The following is a 13,823-nucleotide window of genomic DNA, read 5'->3' as shown; positions in this document are numbered from 1 at the left end:
CAGAGTCTTCTATGGCCGAGGACATCTCTGCAGGAGTTCCTCGGAGTAGTGACCTAGGCCCAACCATCTTCAGCTGGTTCATCAACCTTCCTTCCATCATAAGGTCAGAAGTCAGGATGTTCGCCAACAATTGCACGATGTTTAGCACCATTCATGACTCTTCATACTGAAGCCGTCCATGTTCAAATGCAAAAAGGTCTGGGCAATATCCATGCTTGGTCTAAGACGTGGTAAGTAATATTCACGCCATACAAATGCCAGGCTGTGACCATCACCAATAAGAAACAAATTACCCACTGCCCCTTGACATTCAGTGGTGTTACCATCACTGAATTCCCCCACCATCAATATCCTGGGCCAGTAGAGTGCCACAAGGATCAGTGCTGGCTCCACTACTTTTCATCATTTACATAAATGATTTGGATGTGAACATCGGAGGTATAGTTAGTAAGTTTACAGATGACACCAAAATTGGAAGTTTAGTGGACAGCAGAAGATTACCTCAGATTACAACGGGATCTTGATCAGATGGGCTAATGGGTTGAGGAGTGGCAGATGGAGTTTAATTTAGATAAATATGAGTTGCTGTATTGTGGCAAAGCAAATCAAAGTAGGATATATATATATACTTAATGGTAAGGTCTTAGGGAGTGTTGCTCAACAAAGAGACTGTGGAGTGCAGGTTCATTGTTTCTTGCAAGTGGTGTCACAAGTAGATAGGATAGTGAAGAAGGCGCATGGTATGCTTCCTTTATTGGTCAAGCATTGAGTATAGGAATTGGGAGGTCATGTTGCGACTGTACAGGGCATTGGTTAGGCCACTTTTGGAATATTGTGTGCAGTTCTGGTCTCTTTCCTACCGGAAGGATGGTTTGAAACTTGAAACGGTTCAGAAAAGGTTCAAGCATGTTGCCAGGGTTGGAGAATTTGAGCTATAGGGAGAAGCTGAATAGGCCAAGGCTGTTTTCCCTGGAGCGTCAGAGGCTGAGAGGTGACCTTATAGAGGTTTATAAAATCATGAGGGGCATGGATAGGGTAAATAGGCAACGTCTTTTCCCTGGGGTGGTGGAGTCCAAAAATATAGAGCATAGGTTTAGAGTGAGAGAGGAAAGATATAAAAGGAACCTAAGGGGCAACTTTTTCACGCACAGGCTGGTACGTGTGTGGAATGAGTTGCCAGAGGAAGTGGTGGAGGCTGGTACAAGTCCAGCATTTAAAAGGTATCTGGATAGTAAGGGTTTAGAGGGATATGGGCAAAGTGCTGGCAAATGTGGTTAGATTAGTTTAGGAGATCTAGTCAGCACGGACAAGTTGGACAAAAGAGACTGTTTCTGTGCTATACTTCTCTATGACTCTACAGACTCTCAGCAGCAGTGTGTCTTGTCTACAAGTTGCACTGCGGAAATTTGCCAAAGATCCTTAGCACCTTCTAAACCCATGACGACTTTGCCTGTAGAAGGGCAGCAGATACATTGAAATATCACCACCTGCAAGTTCACCTCCAAGCCATTCAGCATCCTGAAGATGTATCACCACTCACTAACTGTCGCTGGATCAAATTACTGGAATTCCCTCCTTTAATGGCATTGTGGGCACATTTACAGCACACGAATGGCAGCAGTTCAGGAAAGCAACTCAACACTACCTCAAATAGAAGTGGGCAATAAATGCTGACTAGCCAGCAATGTCCATGACCCACAAGTAAATAAAACAAACGTAAAACTAGCAGGAACAATTTTTTTCCTGTCATTTCTGTCTCGATCCCTCATGAAAACGTCTTGTCAGATTCCTCTCAGCTGCCTTCTCTCCAAGGCAAATAATCTTGGCTTTCCTAGTCTTGCTCAGTCAATATATTGTAGAGACTTGCTCCATGTTGCCGGTCTCTTCTTGTCATAGATTTGAACCATGCTTTTTGAATTTGTCATCCTGTTTGCATTTGGATTGTGCTGGATCTGTTAGCAAAAAAAGGCAAACCTTTGAAGTTATCAGTCTTAGTTCTTATGTGATTCAGAATTTATTTATTGTCAATTGAATTATGTCTCTTTGTGAGTTGCCATACTTAATTTCTTTGTGAGTGGGCCCATTTGTTTGTTTTTTGTGTAAGAAATACCATTATGTTGTGCAGGAAAGTAGATGTAACTGGAGATCTGCTCTTTAAATATGCAAAAGAAAGCGCTGACTAGCCGGTTAACAGCTCATCATGACAGTAAGTAAACTTAGAATGAAACAAGTAATTTTTTTACATCTGGCATGTTGTGGTAGTAAAGCAGAATTAAATATTGGAATTTGTGCTCCATATTAACTTGTGTTAATCGTCCTAATAATTAACTTTATGCAGAATTTAATAAAAGTTAACAATAAAAAAATGAAAATATATCTATACAAATACAAGGAAAAAGGCTTGTTTTCTTAACTGCTGATCTGTAACTGTAAATGGGAAGCTTTATTTGTTGCTGATAGATTGGTTTGGTCACTTCATGCTGGAGATAGAAATGTAAGTATTCTAGTTAGATACAACCAATTTACCTTGGAATGCAGACAGAGCACACTGATTGTGAAAGCATTCCCATCCTAAGCAGCATGGGAAAAGGTTTTGGCTTTTCTGGTAACTTCCCACTGATGTTAAGACCACTTAACTTAAATCTCTCATTTAATTCTGTTCTGGTTTTGAGGCAGAATGTTAATTCTATTTCTAAAATTGCTTACAGCTTTCTCATCTTTTAAAATCACAGCAGATATTTGTTAACCTTTCCCAGTAGATAGAGGATGTGTGGTTCAGTGAACTTGCATATTTTCATAGTACCTGTAGAAGTTTACTGTTGAGCTACAGGAACCCTGAAGTTGAATTAAAATGACCACACTATGACTGCAGCACATCTCTTATACGTAATCTACCTTTTGAAAGTTCCTTGTTTTTAAATTTTTGCTATGTTTTCTAAAGTTAATTCTTTTTTAAAAAAGTCGTGCTGTATGTATAAATTCCACTGTGTAAATGTACATTGTAACAAAACAGATGATTTTCAGTACTGACAAAGATGGCTACTAAAATGGACTTGTGGCAAAATTCAGCAAAGGGTTAAAATGTTGGTTGTTTTTCTCTTCCAATTTAATCAAATTTCTATTTTTTTTTGCAAATGAACTGTATTCTTTTTGGTAATTTACAAGAGACTAATATAAAAGGTTAGTACATTTGGCTCAGTGGTTAGCACTGCTGTCTCACAACGCCAGGGATCCAGGTTCAATTCCAGCCTCTGGCGACTGTCTGTGTGGAGTTTGCATGTTCTTCCTATGTCTGCATGGGTTTCCTCTGGTTGCTGCGGTTTCCTCCCACAGTGCTAAGATGTACAGGTCAGGTGAATTGGCCATTGTAAATAGCCCATAGTGTTCGGGGATGTGTAGGTTGTGTGCATTCGTCAGTGATAAATATAGAATAATGGGGAATGGGTCTGTGTGGATTACTGTTTGTTGGGCCAAATGGCCTGTTTCCACACTGTAGGGATCCTATGAAATAAATCTGCAATAATTTCCCTTCTCAGCCAGATGATATTTTTATTAAAGCCATACATAAACTTTAGTAGAGAAAAAGTGAGGACTGCAGGTGCTGGAGATCAATCAAAACCTCTGGTGCAGGAAAAGCACAGCCCGTCAGGCAGCATCCAAGGAGCAGGAGAACTAATGTTTCGAACATTGACTCGCATCCTCAGATGCTGCCTGACCTGCTGTGCTTTTCCAGCACCACACTTTATGACATAAAACTGTGGTATTTTGAGAATTAAATAGAATGATGATGTAGTTGATGTCTTTTTTTTTAATTGGGGGAAAGAAACCTTTTGCAAATAGGGAAAAATGTTTTTCAGTGGTATTTATTTACAAAATCAATTGATCATTGCAATTTTTCTGAACTGGTATTGCATCTAATATATCTAATGTTTTACTGTCAATAAATTAGGTAATTTTGACTAGATGTAGAAAAGTGAATGTAAATTTCTTTAAAACATCAATAATACAAGTCAAATGTAGAATTGTTGTTTGATAAGGCTGACTGAAAAGGGATCCTGTCTCTTTGAAAGGTAAAATGGGTGTGTTCTAATCGCTCTTATCAAATGGCCTCAATGTCTTTCAAGCTGCCAACAATCGTGCAGAGGGGACTGCAGGCACTGCCGCCCAAATGACCGGACTACTGGACAGTGGGATCTCATGGGAGCGCAACTGTATCGGCAATGTCCTCGAGGAAGCAATGAACTGCTTTGCTGAGATGCAACGGCAGACAGAGGAGAGATTCCGGATGTGGATGGAAAAGCTGACTCGCTTGGATACTGATGAGGACACAAAACAGCAACTGAGTCGACAGGAGCTCAAAATGCCAGCAGGGGGCACACCAATGCCAGCTCCTACTCAACCCAATGTGCTAATGCATCTGTCCAATAACCATTCAAATCCACAACAATCATATCACCCCTATATGAGCAACGATCCAAATGCCGATAGTATAGCACCATATCAAACGGCTATCAACAACAATCCGACAACTGGGTTTCAGGAGAATGGGAACTCCTGTGGTCAGGATCTCAATCACTCAAATCTTTAAGCAATCAGAAATTGAAATATAACAATTAAACTTCCAGACTAACTAGAGTTTTTGAGGGGAGATTTATTTGGTCAATTAGATTTCTAAATATCATATATGGGCAGCAATGCTGTTTTTGTACATCATACAAGAACTTCAGTAACCAGGTTGTTAATCTTAAAATGATTGCTTGAAATACTTTAAAGCTACAAGTCACCATGATATCTATAACAACCTACCTCTGATTTTACCTTTGGTCACATTGCAAAACATAAAGACTTTACTAAATGTAACCATTCAGTGAATTAAAGTTAAAATTTTTAATTGTCCAAGTTACATTAACAGTTAAGTGAAAACTGCTTTCACAATTTCAGGTTACTTAATATGTTAACAAAACACCGGTTGGTGCATCCGTATAATGTTCTGATTTTGCGCATTTGAGACCATCCTAATTTGCATGCAGTGATCGATAAAAGCTTAGAAATGATCATTATACCTTGCCTAATAAATATAAGATGGGGAATGCTTGCCAAAAGATACCCCACATTTCTTTTTCCTTTTCATCTCCTCCTCTTCATCCATATATCTCTTGTCTGTTTCCTTGTTCCCTTTGAACTTTTTTTTGTTTCTTCCCCTTCTCCTATCCTCCAAAAAACTTTAAAGTTCTTGTTTTTGAAAATCTATACTATAGAACCTGCTTTAATGTTTGATGCTATTAGGATAAAAACTGAATATCCAGATAGAAGTTTGAAGCATGTTTAGAATGAAATTCCAGTTTCCTTTTTTAAAAAAAGCTATTTTCAGTGCAGATAATGGATAGATGAAGCCTCTGAAGCCCTTCTGAACACTTTCCGCCAGTGTTACCTGCATGCTTATTTGTTTTGCATCCATCAAAGCCATGGTACATTGTAGTCCCTTATAATTGAGCACTTAATGTATGCTCAGATAACGAACAGGGATTGATAATTGGTCATTTCAGGATCTGGGACCATCTCTTTTGGGTTGCACCAGCAGAAATGATTAATTTAAAGTCCATTTAGCCAGTGACATAGTGCCACCACATTGTGTTTCGTCTAATGCCATGACACTAATTTGCTGTATAGTTGTAGAATTTGAGCACTGTACATATTTGTCTCCGGTTTAGAATACGTTAGTTTAACCAATACTCCGATACATTCACCAACTGCTGGTCCATCCTGAGCAATCAAAATATCCACTTGCATATTTGGATAGTTTGCTTGTAAATACCAATAATGCCCTGTTCTTTTCATGACCAATGTTAGCTTTAGAATATCATAGATTAACTCCAGTGGGTCAGCTGATCTGAAGAAACTTTGATTTGTGTCTCCAGCCTGCAGATGCAGGTTGCAATTAATGTCCCTCTTGTCCATTCAACATGACCTGGATCTATTGGTTAAATGGTTTCTAAAGTTGAGGTCTAATGTCTATACCTGGATAATTGTCAGGGACTTTTTCAACCCAGCTGAAATGTATTTCAAAGAAGCAAAATATTGGGCGTGCTAGAAATCTAAAATGAAAATTCTTTATCCTGGAAATATTCAGCAGTCATTTGGCATCTATGAAGCAGGACACAGTTGATATTTCAGAGTTAAAAATCACCCAATACTTTCAGGGAGTTGCTCCTTTATCAGGTGGTTGTGAAGGAGCAGTGCTCTGAAAGCTAGTGCTTCCAATTAAACCTGTTGGACTATAACCTGGTGTTGTATGATTTTTAACTTTGTACACCCCAGTCCAAAATCGGCATCGCCAAACCATGATAATTCAGGTCTCTAATCTCATGTTGGGGGATTAGAAATGCATTTTAAGTTGACTAGGTTCTAGTGAATCCCAACCATGAGAAGTAATTTTTAAATTACATTAATTTTAAATTTTGGATCACTTAGCAGCAGAAATAGATATGGAACTTTGGTGTCATTAAAGAAAGGCAATTAAATAAATTTTAAAATCTTGATTACTTGTAGTCATCGTGAACTGAGTTATTGATTTCCAACTTTGTTGGCTTGTGTTACGGGGTAAATAAACATTCGTTGGAAGATACAACTTATAAATTTGAGATTTTATGCATAAAGTATTTTATTGACATCTAAAAATTCATGATTGCTTTGCAAAAATAAGCATATAAAGCATCCAGGTGTTCCCACTTTGCACAGCAATCAAATTTAATATAAACATGCTCCTGAATACCTTGATGAATTAGTTCATTTACCTAAGATGATACTGATGAGAAATATTTTAAAGACCAGAAATTAAAAGTTGAAAACTTCTGCAAAAGTAATATTGGAAGCTGTGAATGGGAGGATTTTCTAGACAAATGTGCTAAGATTGACCAAATGGCCATTGTCACTTATCTTGTGATCTCAGCTTACAAAAGAACTGTGTTTTGCAATTGATAACACATTAACCCTCAACTGCAGAGGGTGTAATATTCACCAAGGACTTTTGCTCAAGTTTGCTGCCTGTTGATACTCTTTGAAATGCATATGTTAGCATCAGGTATGGACATGTTTGGCTCAGCTGTGATATTTTCCTGGTATTACATATAAAGAATTCCTCATTGATTGATGTTCGTGAGAGCAACCTATGGACACCTATCCTAAAATGAGTCTGTACTTTCAGGACCAGAAAGAAGCAATTTGGGAAGAAAAACAGGTCATGAGGAAAAGGATAAAATTTTTTGTAGTTAAAAAATATTTTAGATCATCTCTTCCACTGAAATAATGATATTAATGTCATAGGTTCACAATTTAAAATCAGCCTAATATTAGTGTCACGGTCATAACGAAATGCGTGTATCTGAGTTTGATCTTTTTATAAGTAAGTAAGCCCTTTCGTGAATGTATGCCATTCTGTTAGAGTTGCAATTTAGAATACTGAAGTTTAGGCTTAGTTACTTGTGGAATCTCAATGAAAGCATGGAGTTTCCAAAATGTTTTTTTTAAAACAATGCAAAGCATGTTCTTTATTCTTAAGAAACACTCACACTCACTGAAGTAACTTGAAATTCAGTATTTCTATGCTTTATTCGAAATGACCATGTGTCCAGCTACTTTGGTTTATCCATTGCATATACTAAACTCAACTTACAGAAAATCCTCCCTTTCTGTCAATTCTTAGATTTAAACTTTCTGTCAAAAGAAATGCAGCTGAAATGGGCTATAAATTAATCTTCAGTGGTCATTACTAATGCTGAAACAATAGGACAGACGGATTCCTCGGATGCAATATGGCCATGTCAGTGTTTTCACCAGGTTTGAGAGAAAAGTTGAAGGATAGGAAACTGTCTGGTATTATGATAAGGAATAATGATTGCATGCCTTTCCATTAGGTGTAAAAACAAAAGGTCCCATGACTGAATTTTGGTGGACAATTTAGAAGAAGCTATAAATCCAAAAAAAAGGAGGAAAAGGGAGATGTTTTGAAATCTGTTATGTTCTTTCAAATGTTTTGAATTTAATTTAGTGCTGTTACTCAGCCTTCTTGGTTACCTTCCCTGTTTCCTGTTGTATTGAATATCTGCTGTTCCTAAAGTTCACAGGGACAGCCTTTGGGCATGGAACTTGTTCTTAAACAACCCTTTGTTCTTTGCTGCCAAATCACTGAACATTTGATGGTGACATTCCCAATTGCTGTTTGTAATTATAGTATATTATCAATCTCTGTATTCCTCCAACATTTGTGTGACTGCTACCAATGGTATTTTCCATCACGAGGTATCCATCTATATTTATGACTTCACACAGTGTTAGGGAAAATTAAATAGGATATTGTGGTAAACAGTGTAAAAGAAACCTTTACAATCTCTCCCTATTACTTAATGAAAAAATGTGGAAATAACACACATGACTGGAAATACTTCATCTTTTTGCTGATTTGTTGTTCATTTTAAGAATTAGCAATAATTTTCATTTTCAACAAACATGTAATATTATCCAATAGGTGAGCACTTTTTCCCTGATATTCATCCTCTCATATAAATTTGATGTATACATTATAGGGGGCGAAACATATCACTACTACTTGTGTACGTGAGGTGTTTTAAAACTGATACCATTCAATTTACACTGGAATAACCAGTACACCTTAACTGTTGTTTTTATTCACGATTCTACTGATGTTAAAGTGATCCAGAATGTGCCTGAATTGAATTTTTGCTCTTATTTTAGTAAATTTAATTCCATGACTGCTATATTGTCAGGTGCTCTTAATATTTGTAGGCAACCTGGATTCTCAATTGTTTAGATTAGAGTGCTTCTGGGAAAGCACAGCAGGTCAGGCAGCATCCGAGGAGCAGGAAAATCGACGTTTCGGGCAAAAGCCATTCATCTAGATTTTCCTGCTCCTCGGATGCTGCCTGACCTGCTGTGCTTTCCCAGCACCACTCTAATCTAGACTCTGGTTTCCAGCATCTGCAGTCCTTGTTTTTACCTTCTTAATTGTTTACCCAGTCCCCATTGTGGTCATGTCTTGGCATAGGATAGCTCGCAACTTGAATGTGCCAAATGGAATGTGCGGATGACACCAGTCATTCTTTGCAGTTTGGCCGTAATTTTCTGCTCGTTTCCTTTTACTCCTTGCTACTTGCTATACAAGTTAGCAAACTAACACAAAAGAGACAGCTGCTGGATTTGATTTTTTTTGTGTGGGGTTTGGGCTGACTAATAAAATAAACACATCTATCATTTTTGTAGTGAAGCTTTATATTTAAAAAAATTGTGAAAAATATTACAAGAAGTCATGTTAGTTGTTTGAAGTCCTGTTCCCATTATTTCAAGTCCAAGCACTCACTCTTGTTTAACATAATATCCTGAATTTATTAGCTGCTGTTTCAGGTAAAGGATGTCTCAGTGCAGAATTGGGAGAGAACGTGTTGGCAGGTTTCAATATCCTCTCCTTTTCTCTTACTTGCCAAAGTATAATTGGAAAATCACAAAACAACTTTATTCTGTATAATTCTGTATTATGATGTGTTATGCTATAACATTTTATGCTGAAAAGAGCCACCTTATATGAAGTTTTGTGATATTTTAAAAAAAAAGAGCATCCATCCGTCTTTGTGGGTTGAGACCTATTCACTCAAGAATTGTTCTGAAGTTTACACTTCCTCTTACTTGGTTTTGTCAGTTTACCAGCATGATAGCAATTAAAGCAGTTTCTGAAATCTGTGGCTCAATTTAATAATGAATGTAAAGTAACTCCAAAGATGATATTCTCAAGCAGGTTTTGAAAAACATCGGAATTAAATCAGTGGCGGTGGGTTTTCATCACTTTGTTCCCGAAACTGCTATCTGCACTGGAACAGTGAGGTATTAGTGTTTACACAACATCTATAAACACTTGTGGACAATATTTACAGTATTTTGTTTTTAAAACAATAAGCTCCGTTTGTACTGGAGGTGGACACAAATATCAGAACCTGTATGTAATATTTTTAAGGGATTGATTTGAACTTGATTGTTTTTGTTTGCATTTTAACAGTTTTTACACCCAATTTTCAAGGATTTCAGTTCTATTCATAATGAAGAATTTGGTATTTTTGTTTGTCTACCTTTTGATATGCATATTTGATATGACTATGACTAAGAACTAATGCCAGCCTCTGGTCCTAACTACGCTCTCATTGATTGGCCACTCAGGCTTAAGATTTTGGCATCTCATGAGATATAACTTAAGAGTTGTTGTTCAGTAAAATCATGCTGCATTTTTACATTAAGACTCGAGCTGATTTTTATGTTGAGTCACTCTTTGAGACGGAGGATGGTTTAGAACTAGGCATTGTTAGAACTGCTGTTGGAAGGGCTTGCAATCTCACTAGAGGCCCGCTTCTTCAGGCTGCTACGTAACTGGGCAAAACATTTAAATTTATCAATATTGCCAATTATATATTTTATGTTAGGCGTGGAATAAAAAATTAGACACTTCTATTTAAGAAAAGCAACACAATTCATGGTTTATTGTGAAAATGGGACTTAGTTGGCAAAGATGTAAAGCTGTTTAATATGGTTGGAAAAATGAAAAGTATAAGCAGATGTGCTTCTAAACAATATCCAAAACAGAGTCATAAGCCCAGGTTTGTAAATAAGTCCAAGCAGTTCGGTTAAGGCATGTGACTTCTAAGCAATGTCTTCTATGAGAAGTATTCCAATATTCTTTTGAAACAGAGTTCAAGTATTGTATGGTCTCTTCAAATGAACCACTGTCTACAATCCTTAAACATGTATCCTCAAAAACAATAATGATGCAGCCTCATAAAACGTTCACCCTAAGAAATGAAATGTTATTTTTGAAGGCATTTTATTATAATCCGCAAACAAAAAAATTTTTATGTTAAGACCCATTTACACGTACATTTTTTAGTATCTTTAATACTCAGATAATGCAAAGAAAACTTAAATTCTAGACAAAACATTAACAATTACATTGGATCTCCCTGCAGTGGAACAGTTTTTAAGTGAGGTGGTTGCAATTGTAAGCCTCTTCAAAATAGTCTGGTATTCTAGTTTTTCCCGTGAAGGCTCAAAAGACTATGATCAGAATATATTAGTGACTCCCTATAGTTGTGATGGACATGCACATCAAAATGTTTACCAGTTAAGTCGTAATCCTAGGAGGGTTTCCTTTTCCGTTATATAGTACTGTTTTTGCTTGTACTTTTCCTATTCTTGACAATACCTGTCCTTTCCGTATATGGGTTACCGGCCCTTCTCTAAATTCACTTTTGGCAAGGTTTATTGCCAGATCAGCTAACTGTAATCCTTTAAGAAAACAGCTTCTAATTTTTCCAAGTGGTCCTTTTGAAATTTCATTTACCAGCATTTGCAGGCCATCCATGAAGGTAAACCACACATTTAGGAGCACTGAGTGTGACTTGCTTTTATCAGTCTCTGGAAAGTAACTGGGGCAATTTTTAGCCCAAACGACATCAGTTAGCATTGTTAAAAGTCACATAACACCTGGCTATCGTCCAACAGGTTTATTTGGAAGCACTAGCTTTCAGAGCTCTGCTCCTTCATTGGGTGGTTAGAACATAAAAAAGTACAGCACAGAACAGGCCCTTCAGCCCACGATGTTGTGCCGAGGATTATTCCTAATCTAAAATAAAATAACCTAACCTACGCACCTTTCAAATCACTGTTCTTCATGTGGATGTCCAGCAGTTGCTTAAATTTCTCTAATGACTTTGCTTCCACCACCACTGCTGGCAACACATTCCATGTGGAATATAAGATCGTAAGACACAGAATTTATAGCAAAAGTTTACAGTGTGATGCAACTGAAATTATATATTGAAAAAGACCTGGATTGTTTTAGTATAACTATGTTGGTTTCAGTTCTTTCATATGTAAATCCAAGACTTTTTTTAAAATTATATTCTGAAGTGAACTTTAACAATAGGTGCTATTTTAGCCCAAATAATGCATTGAAGGTATGAGTTGCCGTATGTGAGGCTGTCTGTGCCCCAGTGTTCAGACTGATTCTATTTCTTTAAAAAAGGGATTTACAGAATCATACATGGATTCATGCAGTTTTTGAGCAATTGGGAGTGAATCGAAGAAACATAAAATTATCAGATGTGCTTTTGAGTGGCATGATAACTCCCCTATTGAAATCAAAGCAGGCATGTCTTCAAGAGGAATCTCTACAAAGTTACAGAGGGGAGTATTTTGTTATTTTTGAACAGCCACATTGTACCGTGTCCCCTCAATATTGTATGCCATTGAGAAAATACTGTTTGCCTTGCATTCGAGTCCAGACTCATTAGGTTGGGCCAGTGCTCTGTGCTGTTCCTTCAGAAGTTATTTTAGCCTTTTTATCAACCTTGGGGAGATGTCAAAGGGCTGATACTGTATTCATGGTCCACAATAATGTCAGGCTGCACTCAACCCATCATGGGTAGTTGGGGAGGGGAACACAAAATAGCACAGTCACTTCTTTATTCCTAAGTATGAGCAAACATTCGCATGCTGAATCCTGTATGTTATGGGATCTTGTCCTTAACTGCAAGAGTTTATAAGTTGGATGTTTGTAAATCAATTTTTTTCAGAAATTGTTGAGAATTCAGATGCTTTTCAGGAGAAAATCATGGACCTTCCTAAAGGATTTTGTCAGAAGACAGTGGATGAACTGGGTTCAGGTTTTGATTGTCCAGAAACAGTTTGAATAAGTAACACTTGGTGTTACATCTTGCGTAAAATTCAAAATTTTATTTGGACAAAGTAACAAAAGCAATTTTGGTGGATCATTGAGTCAGCAATGTTTCAAATAGTGCCCACGATATAAGGTATTTATAAGAAGTGGGAGGCTGTGAGTGACAATCAAATCTGTGGGAAAACAACCGGCTTGTGCAGTTACTGTACTCCAACTGAACTCCAAACCATACCCAAAACAAAGCCATGAACCCAGGCAGTCGTTTTCAGTTTAAAAAGTCCAAGCAATTAGCTGGTGCCGTGTGACTTCCAAGCAATATAGTATTTTTTTAAATCCCAGTTTCCTTTCAGTGACCCCTTTTTAACAAAAAAGTACAAGTTTCCTCTGTCCCTTCAAATGGACCATTGTCTACAATCCTTGAAACATAATTCCTCAAAATAAAATCTGAAACAAAAACAAATTGCTGGAGAAACTCAGCAAGTCTGGCAGCATCTGTGGAGAGAAAAGAGTTCATATTTAAGGTCCGATTCTCTTAAGAACCAAAAAATACTACTATATAAAAATATAAAGTTAAGAACATTAATATTTTAGCTAATCGTTATTTAAAGTGTCTTGCTCTTGAATAAATTAATGAAGAATGTAAAAGATTGCACAAAACTTTAAAAATCTGTATCTAATGCACTAACTAGTTGCTTTTCCCTCAGACTGAATTGTCACCCACAGCCTCTGGCTTCCTGAAAGATATCTTGCATGTGGGCATTATCTGAATTCCTGCTGACTTTATGATCCATCAAAAGTGCAAACAAAATGTTGAATTTTATGAAAGACAAAACATTGAGTGTTACTTATTCGAGTTGGTGTTTTGTCTTTAGATTTCTGGTTGATCAACACCAGGTCCATGGACAATATACCTCTATACCAAAGGGTATGGAGGCCAGCTATACTACAGCTCAACTACTCACTGTTTAACTTTCTACATTTTCTGTGATGTGCAAAGGAATGCAAATCTCGAAATTAGCTGTATTTCTGTCCATATTATGTGAACTGTTAGCTGTTAAGTGGCATTATGCTACACAAATCAAGAGTCATA

General features: G+C 37.1%; 1 protein-coding gene across 4 annotated transcripts in view; it reads left to right on the top strand.

Moving 5' to 3' along the window:
• The window catches only part of ark2n (arkadia (rnf111) N-terminal like PKA signaling regulator 2n), a 125,553-nt gene that overhangs the window by 79,850 nt on the left and 31,880 nt on the right, over nucleotides 1-13,823 (top strand). The window contains exon 4 of one of the 4 annotated variants that reach the window (XM_072575103.1): nucleotides 4,125-8,873. The exons of the other annotated variants lie outside the window; for them this stretch is intronic. Coding sequence (XP_072431204.1) covers nucleotides 4,125-4,588 — 464 coding nt within the window. The 3' untranslated portion in view covers nucleotides 4,589-8,873. Of the gene's footprint in view, nucleotides 1-4,124; nucleotides 8,874-13,823 lie in introns of those variants that run through there. 4 annotated transcript variants of the gene reach the window in all.

Source organism: Chiloscyllium punctatum, chromosome 1 (assembly GCF_047496795.1).
Source record: "Chiloscyllium punctatum isolate Juve2018m chromosome 1, sChiPun1.3, whole genome shotgun sequence".
In the NCBI taxonomy this organism is placed as follows: domain Eukaryota; kingdom Metazoa; phylum Chordata; class Chondrichthyes; order Orectolobiformes; family Hemiscylliidae; genus Chiloscyllium; species Chiloscyllium punctatum.
The sequence above is the reverse complement of the archived record's forward strand: the minus strand, read 5'-3'. Positions and strand labels throughout refer to the sequence as shown.